The sequence below is a fragment of the Lissotriton helveticus genome, chromosome 12 (assembly GCF_964261635.1).
Source record: "Lissotriton helveticus chromosome 12, aLisHel1.1, whole genome shotgun sequence".
NCBI lineage: Eukaryota > Metazoa > Chordata > Amphibia > Caudata > Salamandridae > Lissotriton > Lissotriton helveticus.
In genome coordinates this window covers 808,284,303-808,298,620 of record NC_136073.1, presented here as the reverse complement: position 1 = coordinate 808,298,620, position 14,318 = coordinate 808,284,303, and the positions used below count along the sequence as shown (strand labels likewise).

The window sequence follows — 14,318 nt, the reverse complement described above, 5'->3', positions numbered from 1 at the left end:
TCGGCGTTGCTATGGTAACCTTGGTGAGTCATCAATTTCTAACTCCTATCAAGGTAGAGAACAACAGAGAAGGGTGATGGGTGGCAAACTTTTCCCCTTTTATGACTCTTCTTGCTAAACCAGCCTTTTCTCTATTCATTTGGCCTTCAATCCTACTCTCCCAGGGCGTTCTTTTATTTGGGAATATACTTTTTCTGGCAAATCCATTTTCTTAAACGAGTGTTCTTTGGTATGCTACAGAAGGGGTTTCTCTGTAAATGTAGGCCCTGTCTCTCAATGTGTACCAGGGCTGGTTTTTGTTAGTTCTTGAGGAGAGCCCATTTCAAGGGCAGGGGATCCGCTGGAGGAATTGGGGTGCAGGCAAGTGCTTTAAGAAGGTACACGGCATTCATAGTGCATGATTTGGCTGGTTGTCTCTTGGGTCTGCTCACAAACCCAAGGTGACTGCCTGAGTATTTGAGAACAGATTTTTGGGGTTCCATTTTTCTGATTAATATCTCATCACCATTGAACTCTGTACCTTCCATTTACTGTGGTAAATTTAGGAACGTTCTAGGAATGCTGTCCAAACACCCAGGATTTGCCATATGCTGGTTTGTAGCAGGGATCAGTTGTTCATCTTCATAGGGTCCCTTATGTGTAAAAAAAAGTCTTTCCTGTATCCTATATTTTTTTGTTAATCTTTTTATTGAACAGTTGTTGAGTATACAACAGTGCATATAGAATGAAAGATAAGTATAGCAGGTCAAATGTAGGAAATACAGACCACATCCTTTTTCAACAGTCCTTGCATTATCAAATATATTGCACACACATTGCCTCAGGCACATTAGTCTACCAGGAGCACGGCCAACGAAACGTATCCCCTAATCCTCGCTGTATCCCTACCCCTCCTCAGGTCTCCATGTAATGGACCCAGTTGCCCCTTACTTTCTCGTATTCACAGGGCAGTCCTGGCTCTGGTACACCTCAGGTTCTGCCAATTGGCACCAGTCTAAGTTAGTCTTCCAGACCTGGATATTCGGAGGTCTATTTGCCCCGCATGCTTTAGAGATGTTCCGTTTAGCCACCCCTGCTGCTAGTGTCAGCCACAGTTTATGACACCTGGACCACTTCTCCCCAGAGATGCCCGGTATGAGCCATTTAGCCTCCAATGAAACCTCCAGACCCGGCCATGACAGCTGGAACCTCCCTCCAGTATTGTTGGATCGCAGGGCAGTCCTAAAGTGTGTAGAAAAAGATACCAACCCCGCCACATTCTCTAGCACAGAGGGCAGAGTCACACCGGCCAATGTTGTGCAACCTGGATCAAGAATAGTAGGATCTATGTCCCATGCACAGTTGTATAAGGCGAAAACGGACCCTTATGGGTATTTCCCTGAGGCTTTGGATGGCCTCTGCCCAGTTATCGTCCTCTATGAGCCCTATGTTACCCTCCCAGGCCTCCCACAGCAAGTGAAGGAGATCCAGTGAACTATTCATTATTTTCTGGTATACAAGGGAAACTGCTTTAGTCTGTATTGGGTCTAATAGCAGTTGGATCCTCAATGGGAGAGTATTCCATTAGCTGATCCCCTTCGGGCAGATGGCACCTCAATGCATGCCTCAATTGTAAGTATTTGAATTTCTCCCCATGTTCCATATCATATTCTGCCTGTAGCTCCTCAAAGGACAGAAGTACCCCCCCCCCCCCCAAACGTCCATCAGCCTGTCTATCTCTATCACACTCCAGCAAATGTGGCCCCTCTATTTCTATGTCAATTTGCCTTCCCACTCCAGGGGCATGTTAGCTTCATGTCATGCCATCACTACTGCCTGGGTGTAACTCTGTAGCATGCCCACCCTCTTCCTGTCGTACAGAATGGAAGGATATCCCCGGTCGCTCATAGCCTCACGATCTACCCTGTAGGCTGGTTCCTCCCTGTCCCCAAACACCCATTCATTTATAACTATCAGTTGGGCGACCCAATAGTAGACACAAAGATCAGGTACTGCCAATCCTCCCTCGAACACTCCCTGTTGTAACTTCCCAAGGGATTTGCGCGTTACCTCCATCCCAGAGGAGAGTGCGTAACTAGCTGTTTACTTTGGTGAAAAAATGCTGCGGCACCCTGTAAAGGGGTATTCTGGAGGACGTGTAGCATGCAGGGGAGGGTCATCATCTTGAAGAGTACGGCCCTGCCCATCAAAGACATCCTTTATTCTGTATTAAGGTGGTAAATATAGCAAGTAGGCGAGCAATGCATTCAATCTGTGGAGTTAGACATTCTGTCTAGGATGGTCGTAAAGTCTATTTGCGTCAAGCCACTGTTTATTCTTCAAATTCCTAGGCTGTTGTTATTCACACCGCTTACTTTCAGTCTTTTGTCTTTTGCAGAAGTGATGTTCAGAACACTGAGGACATGGTTACCTCTGTGCCCACAGGTGAGTTTCACATTGTTTCTCCTCCACCAATCCTCAGTCACACTGCCAGCACCACAACCTTTTTTTAAAAAGCATAGCACTTCTCTGATCTAGGTTATAAAGTTAGACTGTTATGAAGTTATTATGTTTTATGTTGTTATGGGCTTCTGTGCAAATTGGCTTTTGATGTGCTGCAAAAGTGATTCTGGTTGCTGAAGGTGATGTGTTCAACTGGGAAGGTTGGTTTTAGACCCAGAGTGTATTTGTGCTTGCTGATTGCATGGTTGGTTTAGTGGGATGCTGTGTTATGTATCCTGCTGAGTTCAGATGTTTTGAATGTGAGTTGTGGTGTTGGAGTGATTCTAGTTTATAAAATGTAATGTTTGGGTGTAGGATCTGTATATTTTTGTGACAACAGCGTGTTTGGTGCTGTTTTGTGGAGATAGTGAAGGTAGGTGTGTGTATGTAGGTCACAGGTGGGTGGGCGAGATTGTTTAAATGGAGTCAGTTTGGATGTCAGTAGGATCTAGGAATATTTGCTGTTGAAGGAGTGTTTAGTAATGGGCTCAGTTAAGTAAGGGAGTCATATGTTTTGGTGTGGGGTCAGGAAAGCTTAAGGTGGGGCGAGAGCGCTATCTAGGACTGCGGAAGAAAGGAGCATTGAGAATGGATGGCGAAAGTAGGAGAGTTGAGGATGTGAAAATCCCCAAACCTCCTGCCCGTCTTCTCATTATCTCTAAGGAAGACAATAAGAACAGAGAATTGAAAACCAGCTATAGGTAAAACCAGTGCTTTAAGTGAAACGGGTCCCTTCCAGGCCCTATATTCATGCTTGTAACTTTACTGGCAAAAACAAAGATCAGTTTCTCTACAAAGACATTGAAAAACCCTTGGATAATTCACGTTAATAAGGCCATTACTGTTTACATTTCACCTATTTTGCATCTTCTGCTTCCTAAAAGTATTTGCTTTTTCCTGATGTATTTCTGTAGCTGTTTGATGCAAAACTGGAGTCTTGTATAGTACATACCGAGAACACCTCTAGGTGTGTGGGTTATTTCAGGCTGTGGGTGAGTGTTCATAATGGGACAATTGTGAGCTCTTGCGATGAAGCTGGAGGCAGTGTGCTTTTCTCAGTGTCTGTAAGTAAGTCAGAAATGTGTTTGGCTTCTCTGCATAGTACACAGAGCAAGAGTCATATGTGTCAACTGTAAATACAATTTTATGGGAATGTGCTCTTAGGAAGTGTACACACTTGTTTAAAGGGTTTGGCAAAGGTGAGGTGACGCAAGGAAGTACATGCAAAAGGACAGAGTAAAATAATTGGGATGAAGAGGAAGGTGGTGGCCTGTGAGACTTACAGATGGAGGGTTTTAGAAAGTCGTCTTAAGAAAAGGGTGCGGTATAAAGATGGAGTATTTCAGAATGATGTAGTGGGGAGTAAAAGGGTGCAGGTGTCTAACAGCAAGAGACTGCAGAGGAAAGCGGGGTTCAGGGGAGAACTGAAGTGACAGACATTAAGAATATTACAACCCAGTCCACAGACCTTTAATTTACAGTCTCTTATTTTCAGATTTGAGATTTTTAAATTCTAGTTAGTCACAATAAAATCATTGTTACTTATTTATCAACTACAGCTAACCAGCATTGGCAAGGCCACCAGGCGTAGCTTGTTTTAGGCGTATGTTCATTGTTATGTGCTTGTCTGGGTGTAAAAACAGAAAATTCACAGACAGGCACTCGAACGCTGACCAGGTGGCACACGGTGTGAAGCATCAGATGTTAGTTCACGTGTTTTAGGCCATGCCCATAATTACATAGGCCATGCCTCTTGCAAAACCTGCATAGTTATGCCTTTTGGCAATACCTCTTTCAGAGACCCCATCTTTTTCATCTCACTTAAAGCACTGGGCAAAATCCAACTGGGGTTTTACATTTTACATGGTGCCTTCCCTTTCCAACCTGCTCCCCGCTAATTCTCCCATCCGCTGTTCCTATTCCAGACCATAAACCCAGGTATAGTACTAGCCTCACCTTCTCACGGGGAAGGCCTTTACTCCTATTTGCCCTCCCACTCTGCATCCATTCATTTTTAGGTCGAGCCTGGAGCAGCGCATGCGCTGCTCTAGGAGATGACCTTTAGTAATCGGTCAGCTCTTTTCAAGCACTCGTGCTTGAATAGGCATCCACCTTGCGGGAGCGAGCAGCGGCGTGCAGGGTCCATGTGTTTGCAATTAGCGTTGCTGTGCGCGCTTGTTCCTTCTTCTCCTTCTCTCTTGCATGTAACTGCTCCATCTCGTGCCTCTTTTCACGCTTGCTTTGATGCCTCCCATTTGTTTTTTCGCGGCCTCACTTGTTTTTATTTTCTTTGACAGGGACGTGCATCTGGTAGCAATCATCCCAGTGACCAATTTGGCCATCACCCTGTCTAGCGTGTGATGGCCCATCGTCTTCCATCTTCCATTTTCCTTTATGGGGATGTGCATCTGCAAACAATCAACCCGATCGCAACTACAGTGCGATTTTTACTTTTGTTTTACATTTGTTTTTTCTTGCTTCCTCTACCGGCAGATCTGTGCCCGCCACCCCGTGATTATTACCCTTTGCATGATCTCAGAGAGCCAATTGCTGTTTCCGTACTCGCCTTATTTTAAGAAAAGCAAAAACAAAGCAAACACATTTTTAACGTTTCCCCTTTGGAATGTCGGTGATTTTCAAATAACGCACCATCTTCTGGCAGAGACCTTTCAGCTTACACAGAGACTTAACTATTCAGTTTTAGCGCTTCCAGTTCATAATGTATGTTTTTTTAAGGGAAGCCTTGCCTCCTCCTCGGGTTTCTACTTTCAGGTTCCCTTTGTGGTGTTTTTTTTAAATATTTCCCCCTTTTGTGATTTATTGCGGGCACCACGCTTTTTTTTAACCACGGTGCCCACGTTTATGTTCAAAGGAGCTTTACGTCTCGCAAATGGGAGACCTATTGCATTGTAAATGCTTGTATTTATATCTGCCCAGCACCCATAAGGTGCTCATCTCATCTCATTCATTAATGAGGCACTAACAGGCGCTCTTAAAGGAGCAGTCTCTGTCTGTTCGTTGTAACCAGGACATTCATCAGCGAGGCACTCTTACGCCAGCTGTCTCTGTATGGTGCAAAACCACCCTCGCTTATCTGACCAGCACAACAGCAACAAAATGTGTTGGCCATGTCTTCAGCAGTTTCTCTTATCTGCCCGCAGCTGTCGAATTCGGTGGAATGCTAGCGTTTTACTCCTGTATACATCCCTCCGCCCCCCACCATTGAACTACCGGACATCGTGCATTTGTATTCATACCTGCAAGTGTTTTTGGAATATCTTCAGACCTTTATCTATTCTCCCAGCAGCTGTATAACTTGGTGGAATGTCTTACTGCTGCATACAACCTTTCCCCCGCCATCCAACTCCTGGACATCATGCATTTTTATTTATATCTGCACAGCACCTACAAAGTGTTTTTGGGATGTCTTCAGCCCTTTGTCTAATCTCCCCATCAATGTCTAACTTGATGGAATGTTGGTGTCTTACTCCTGCATACATCCCGTCAAACTCCCGGACATCGTGTATTTTTATTTATCTCTGCACATCACATGCAAAATATTTTTGGGATGTGTTCAGCCCTTTACCTTATCTCTTTGTAGTTGCCTAACCTGGTGGAATGTTGGCTGTATTACTACTGGATATTGTGTATTTTTTAATTATATGTGAAAATTACAATGTTAATCTCATTCATCAACTAGGCACTAACAGGCGCTCTAAAAGCAGCAGTCTCTGTACTATACTTTTTTCTCATGGCTATACATGCAAGGCAATATTCCCAATCTCTTCTAAGTAGATATACGCCAGAAACAATGGTGCAAGTGTTTCAAATTGGATGTGATGAGTTGCTTTTGCGTTTTTATAACTTAAGAGGTTTCAAACCACAAATGTCGATAAACTCCCAGACAATGGCATTATATCTTGTTTGGGACGTCTGGAGATTGGAGAAGTGCTTGTTTTCAGGGCTTCTGAGTACTGACAGTAATGTAGTACTTCTACTGGTACGGAGGCAAGAGGCTACAGAACGAATTCTGTGGTAACATTCTACCACCAGCCATAGGCTGTTCTACAACAGAGTGTAAAATAAATATCTGTGGCATATTTTTAAGGGCTATTTAAAATTGTGGCTATCTGGCAGCTCAAACTTTAATTTTTACTTTGCGCCATAGTTTTCAACGCAATGTTAAAGCATCCCGTTATTTGCTATTTAAAAAAAAATGCAAATGACAGCATCCCAAGCTTAAAAACTACTAGGGTGTAAAATTGTGCGGCCGGATTATTAACTGGATAATGTGCTGCATGGCTAAACACTTATAAGATCCCAAAGGCGAGACCTATTGCCTATGCCAATGCTTGCTTATGAGTCTACTCGCTTCTGCCCAGATTGGTGACCGCTTATCCTGCACACACTAAAATAATTTCCCTGTTTAATACTACCACATTTCACCAATTTATATTTAGCTTGTGTAGCTTTCCTGTAGAAAGATTACAACAGTTATTTGGCATCGTATTCATAGTACATCTAATTAGGAAATAAATCATCAGACCTAAAAAGTACCCTATTAAACTCCATTTTGGAAGAAGCACCAGACAGTAAAGAAGGAAAGTTTATCAAGGTCATTCATTCTTTAGCAAGTTACCATATACAAATATTTCTTACTTATGTCCTCAATCAAAAAGCAGTAAAATGTTATATGTCCCCATAACTGTTATTACATAAACAAGATATTTTGTCCTGCCGCAGACTGTTTTTCATAGATTCCTCTCCTGTAAGGACTGGCAAACATCCCCAAATTTAACTTCAAATGCAGGTTTCTACAGCCCATAAAGAGTAAGCGAAGTCGATACAATGGATCTTCTTGAACCACTCCATATTGCAGGAACAAATATTTATACACGCACCGTCAGCTGATGTAAATCTCGTAGCTAGTGTGTCCTGCTTATACAATGCAAATACCCACGAGCAAGTATTTAAGTACCAAAGATTGACTTGAAAACACTGCCAACATGGGGAGTACAGATATTTATTAGATACGGCGGCACCAATACATTTGTACAAATTGAGGAGGCTTTGGTCACACAAGAAAGTGCAGCATAGAACGCATGGGGAGAAAAAGGCATTATGAGGTCATGTTTCCAGCAAGCAACCAATGTCCATAGACTTAGCCAACCTGGAGTTGGAACTGTAGATGATGTTTCCGAAAAGAAAAACGTTGTCTTTTTAAGCCGGAGCATGGAATGCCCAAGCTTCATAATGCTATATGTGTGCTTCTCGAGAAAGTTGGGAGTCAGCTAGCCTCCTGGAGACACCACAAGGATCTTGCCAAGAACCTGTCAACCATGCCTTCCCTGGACCGGAAACAAGCTTCAGAGGACCGGTTTCTGGCATTTTTAGCCCCCCCTTTTGTACCGCTTTGTCGCCATAAGTTGGCAGGGTATGCTCAGACGTTGAGCCCCTTGCTCACTTTGCCACTGGATTCAAGCAAGCCTGGCTGGAGATGGCTGGAATGCCAGAAACCGGTCCTGCGAAGCTTGATTCCGGTCCAGGGAAGGCATGGCTTGGCAGTTCGGGCTGGACTGTTCCCATGAGGCACAGGGTCAGACTGATTTGCATATGGCCATGTCTGAACTGGGGTGGCAGATTTGGCTAAAGAACGGTGATGGATTCAACCCAGATCTGTTGACTGGGTGTGAGTGTTTGATTGGTTCAGATGCTCCGTCCATCACCACCCCCTTTTGTACCACTTTGTCGCCATAAGTTGGCAGGGTATGCTCAGACGTTGAGTCCCTTGCTCACTTTGCCACTGGATTCAAGCAAGCCTGGCTGAAGACGGCTGGAATGCCAGAAACCGGTCCTAGGAAGCTTGATTCCGGTCCAGGGAAGGCATGGCTTGGCAGTTCGGGCTGGACTGTTCCCATGAGGCACAGGGTCAGACTGATTTGCATATGGCCATGTCTGAACTGGGGTGGCAGAGTGGGCTAAAGAACAGTGAAGGATTCAACCCAGATCTATTGACTGGGTGTGAGTGTTTGATTGGTTCAGATGCTCCGTCCATCACCACCCCCTTTTGTACCGCTTTGAAGTAATGAGTTAGCTTTGCTGAGGTTCAAATCTTACAAACAGATGACCCTCTGATCTCTGCAGCAGTTACTCTAACATTATAGTGTCTTCCTGCTTTGCTGAGTCCTACGCCCAATTTACATTTTGTTTCCGAATTTCTCCATTGTCACATAAAGTTCATTGTTTCCATGCCAGCTGGCACCACACATTTATGCCAACTTCATCAGCAGAGTGGGCCTTATATGGCAACCATTTAAATGCTATTTCTTTTTTGTTACCTTTGCACAATTCCCATGAAGATTTTGCAAAACAATGTTTTAGGAAACCACAAAGAGGTGTTTGAGCTAACAATCAACAGCACAACAGGATTTCAAGGGTCAATTGCCTTTTTTGCAACATAGTAAAACAGGTTTATATGGACAGGAGAACATCACCAAAGGAGAGGCAATCAGAGTGGTCTGTTTTACTGTCTGTGTTTTACTCTGTTGATTGATTTTTTCGGTCATACATTTATTAGAGAAGTTTCACTGACAATAATATTAAATTATATCTGTTCTTTGTTGTAGCTTCCTGTGCACAATCAATGGCTAAGTTGACCCCTTTAGGACAGGGACCATTGACACTGGCCATAGCATAGGTTTCTAAACCCAGTTATTTTACTTCTTGCTCATGTTCAAACATCTCCACGCCAGCTCCTACCACCACCCATTTCTCAAGAAGCATCCAAAGCCTTTTTCGCCAAGTGCATTACCGGAGTATCTTAAGACTTCATTCATGTGGCTCGCTAATGGAAGCTGCTGTGCTCCAGATCCTACGGAGCAAGAAAATCATTACAGTGCAGTTTAATTATAGATATCAAGTGGCGGGGAGCTCTGCGCTAATCCCGCGGTAATTGAAGCGATTTATGGAGCGCAGAGGTGGAGGAGGTGAGAGCCATTTATCACTGTAGGAAAAGGTGTTTGAGGGACTCGAGGCAGAGCTGATCTCACAACATAGGAGGCTTGTACGCGCAAGGAGAATCCCACACTATGGATGTACATTGAACAACATTGATAGGGACCGTCAGCGGACAATAAAGCTATAGAGAGGCACAACAAGCAATTCTGGCAGCAAGTGTTGGACGACACGCTTTCCAAGTAGATGCAGCACGAAGCACGAACAGAACTTTGAAGGAGTTTCTATTCAGTGTGCGCACACAGGAGCACCGATGGGGTGGTAGAGAAACCAGCACGATAGAGATATAACAATCAACTCACAACTGTCGCAGAAAGAAACATACTGTAGAGATGCAACTACAAAATAGGCTGATTTGGGGGAGTGGGTCTATAATATGGTAATTCTATAAATCACAATTCTTGGGCGCAATAGTACGGAAACACAAGTAATAGTGGCAGAAACCATTAAGGGAATTCCGCAATCTTGCAGATGCAACAAACAATACTGGCAGCTCAAGCGAGTAGTCTCCTAAAATACAGATACAACAAGCAGTGCTGATGGTACAGTAGAGGAGCAGCAAACAACACAGATAGGATATTGGGGGATGCAACTCTGTAAAGATACAATATGCAACACTGTTGAGATTGTTAGGGGAATCCTGTGCTCTGGAAGTACTCAAATCACCTCATATTCTGGATCTACAAGCAGCAGCAACTCTGCCAAAGTCTGCTAGAGGTGTCTTTCCAGGCAGACGTATCAAGCGACAAAGACATGAAGCACTACTCAAACCCCTGCAAGAGCGATGCAGGAACAACACTGTTGGAGAGCACTAGAGGAATTGCTTACTTGGAAATAAAAGAAGCGACACCGACAAGAAGGGTTACAAGGATTGAGTACTATGAAAATAACTGTCTGGAGCCTAATGGAGACATGTAATGTAGAAATTGTCATAGAGGGGCGTGGACTCTCACGTTCTGCTGGTACGGTCAAATTGAGTGTTGGAATTACTGAATTCTCATTGGCAAAGAAGGAAAGGCATCCTGTGATAATGTTGCCTTTATGTTAAATGTTTACTGCACACATGATGCCCCTCTGTTACTGGAAATGTACAGTACTTTGCCTTTTGGCCAGGTCTGTTGGATTATTTAATGAATTAATCGAGGCGATGTGTAAAAATTGGTCTATTTAAAAATGTTGCACAGCAAAGAAACAAGTCGTATTCTAGGACTCACCAAACAAACCCTTTGCTCCCCATGATTGCCTATTACATGAAGTCATTTAGTGTTTGTCTTCTATCTGTTTAGGTTTATATAGATTCAAAGCAAGCTAGAGCACCTGAGAGCCTACTAACTGGCACTAGATAAATTGGAAAATAAAATAACTAGCAGCGTTTTCATAGGTTTCGCATTTTCTTCTCCTTTGCAGCACGAGTCAAGACCCACATTGCCAGGTATTGCCAGGGCATGGATTACCAATGCCGCAGCCTCGCTCCGAACCGAAGCCTCCGCTGAGATGCCGCGAGCCATCTTCAGAACCAATGAGGGTGACCCGGTGAGTTTCCACTATATCTTGGTTGTAATGCGACATCAGACTCCTATAGACTGTCCAATAGGAGGTAGAATCAGCTTGTAATGTTTTTGGAAGGCAGTTCACTTGTGGTAAGATAACCGTGCTTCAATTCAGTCCCTTTACTATTGGCTATCGGCTCTCCAAAATAAGTGGACCATGAAATAAATCTGACCATAATAGATGATTATAGGAGACCGGCTAATTATTTGGCTACTCTGGTGGGTCTCCTTGACAAGTTGGTAAAGTATTTTCAATAGTCATGAAATCAAACTGGCCAGTGCACTAACATATTGAACCCAAGCAGCACTTGCTCTGCTGTGTCAGCCTTGTGTGCAGCAGGGTTATCCGTGGCACTTTCTCAAACGGTTTGCTGGCTTTTGGAAAACTTTATTTAAATGTAAGTAACCATACTCTAAAAATCTATTTATTTTATTCACACTAATTGTGTCTGCAATCTTACAACTTGAAATCAACAATGAAAAATGTATGTTAAGGATTTTATTTTAAACTGATGGTAGTTCATGACTAAGGCTTTGGGTTTTCAGTGTTCTCTGTTTTTACACTGAAAAACAGACGGAAAACACTCTATTTGTATTTATTTTTAAAAACGCAAGCAGTAGAAAGTACATCTTCCTTCTGGACTCTGGAGTTTTTGAATCATGATTTGCAGATGCAGGTAGACAGCATGGGGTTTAAAAAAAAAATTACTGTATGTTTTTTTGTTTTTTGTTGTTAAAAAGACAGATCATTTCTTTATGGAGCTTATATAGGTGATATGCATATTTGGACTACATTGTTTTCTAATCTGAGTTATTTAAGTAGATTTTATATAGCTTTGAAACCCTTTGTGATTAAAGGGTAAGAATGCCTCAACATGTTGATTTGGGCTATCATGGATTTCTTTTAAATAAATATAATTTGGAAATGCGCACCTTGGGGGGGCCTGCCTTTCCTTGTTATGTGACAAGCATTTAAACTCTACTGACATTTACGGGTGAGTGAATGTTTCACAAATAAATGTAATTCATAAATAAAACTATAAATAATAAATCAAACTAATGTGAAAATAACCTTGTTGCAATTCCACTATTTTCACATAGTTAAAACATTAAATCGGAATAACAACAGAGTAGAGAATCAAAAAAGGAATATGAATAAATACAGATTGAAATGTGAAGAAACAAACATTTTGACCCAACTAGGAGCCCTTATCGTAAGACTACCCAGGTACTGTTCATATAATTCCAATAGTAAAACCCTTGGTTCTTAATTTTAGTACTTAATTTCTATTGTGCTACGTGTGTTCTAACTGCACTTCAACTCTTTAAAAAAATTTACTTCCATCAACCCAGTTAAGTGTAGGACCGGTAGCAATCTTCCAGGACAAAACACATTTACTTTCATTCTGTAAGGTTTGAGTATCTTAATGGAATGTGAAAACTGGGGTCTGGTATGTAATGGGTCAGCTGGGTGGATGATATATGAAGTATATTTAGTTTGTGGGTAGTTAAGTGATTATGAGCAAACACAGCTCAAATTTAAACTTGGAATACACTTTTTTGGGGGCAGAACAGAAGTCTATTAACTAAAAAAAATGCCTTTGTGTAGCTGATGGTGAAAACAATCTTCATTACAAGCAGCTAAGCCTACAGAGGGCAAAATAACACCCTTAGGCACTCAAATGTTGCGCAGGCTGTGACGTGCATTTGCATTCAACTGAGGTATTTTGTTTGTTCAGAGTTAAATGTTAGCCAACATTAACCTTTCCGCAGGACAAGCTGTCCTAATATTTCCCGCACAAAATTAACGTACACTGTAAAGATGTGCAGCCATTAGCAAGATGGCTGGAACAGTATGGACCCTTCAAAAATGAATTATATAATTCTTGTGATGGTTGAACAAAGACAGCCCCAGAAACAAAGTGACAATAATAAAGGGCTGTAACCAGTGAACTGGCTATAGGAAGGGGAAACACACAGTTGCAGTACAGAACATTATCCTGGTACGCTTTGAGGCTGGAGAATGTGGTTCACTCTTGTTATCACACTCCTGCAAAACCAAACTCAACTTAGCGACTGTAACCTCAAAAAGACTCTCCGATACCTATCGGAGTACTTCACCTTTGAGCCAGAACAGTGATGGGAGCTCCAAAATGCTGTAGTGTGGTCAGATGCCTAAGAGCAACCCCATCGCTCTACCAGCCTACAGTGTTGCATTACCGTCTTTGTCCTATTCTAAGCCTTCCCTGGTATCCACTGCTGACTCTTGAATATTGAACTCTTCCTGGGAAACAGCAGTTTCCCTGTTTCTCCCCAAGAACCACTTGTAAGACCTCAATTTCATGTCCATTCCCATACTAGAGAAGGTCAGAATGTACTTCTAACAGGACATGAGTAAATCTCTCTTCGGTGTATTTAAAAACAAGCATTTACAATGCAATGGTCTCGGCATTATTAAAGGTAGAGCTATTGGCATTGCCCATGACATTTCTTTTCATTTGTTTTTTAAAAAACATAAATAAATTGTATTGTCATTTACAACGGCAACAGGTGAGCATTAGAGAGTAGTAGAGAGTATTCGCGGACACAGAGCCACACACACAGAAAGCCACACACACAGAGCCACACACACAGAGCCACACACACACACACAGAGCCACACACACACACACAGAGCCACACACACACACAGAGCCCCCCCCCACACACACACACCCACACACACACACAGAGCCACACACACAGAGCCACACACACAGAGCCACACACACAAAGCCACACACACAAAGCCCCACACAGCCCCACACACACACAGCCCCACACACACACACAGAGCCCCCCCCCACACAGAGAGCCCCCCCACACACAGAGAGCCCCCCCACACACAGAGAGCCCCCCCCCACACACAGAGAGCCCCCCCCCCCACACACACAGGGCCCCCCACACACACACACAGGGCCCCCCACACACACACACAGGGCCCCCCACGCACACACACACAGAGCCCTCCCCCCACACACACACACAGAGCCCCACACAGAGCCCCCCCCCACACACAGAGCCCCCCCCACACACAGAGCCCCCCCCACACACAGAGCCCCCCACACACAGAGCCCCCCACACACAGAGCCCCCCACACACAGAGCCCCCCACACACAGAGCCCCCCACACACAGAGCCCCACACACACAGAGCCCCACACACACAGAGCCCCCCACACACACAGAGCCCCCCACACACAGCGAGCCCCCCACACACAGCGAGCCCCACACAC

General features: G+C 43.7%; 1 protein-coding gene across 2 annotated transcripts in view; it reads left to right on the top strand.

Moving 5' to 3' along the window:
* DAP3 (death associated protein 3) overlaps window positions 1-14,318 on the top strand; it is a 104,109-nt gene that overhangs the window by 49,333 nt on the left and 40,458 nt on the right. For both annotated transcript variants that reach the window (XM_078670711.1, XM_078670710.1), the window contains exons 2-3: window positions 2,378-2,424; window positions 10,903-11,028. In XM_078670711.1, coding sequence (XP_078526837.1) covers window positions 2,383-2,424; window positions 10,903-11,028 — 168 coding nt within the window. In that variant the 5' untranslated portion in view covers window positions 2,378-2,382. The remainder of the gene's footprint in view (window positions 1-2,377; window positions 2,425-10,902; window positions 11,029-14,318) is intronic.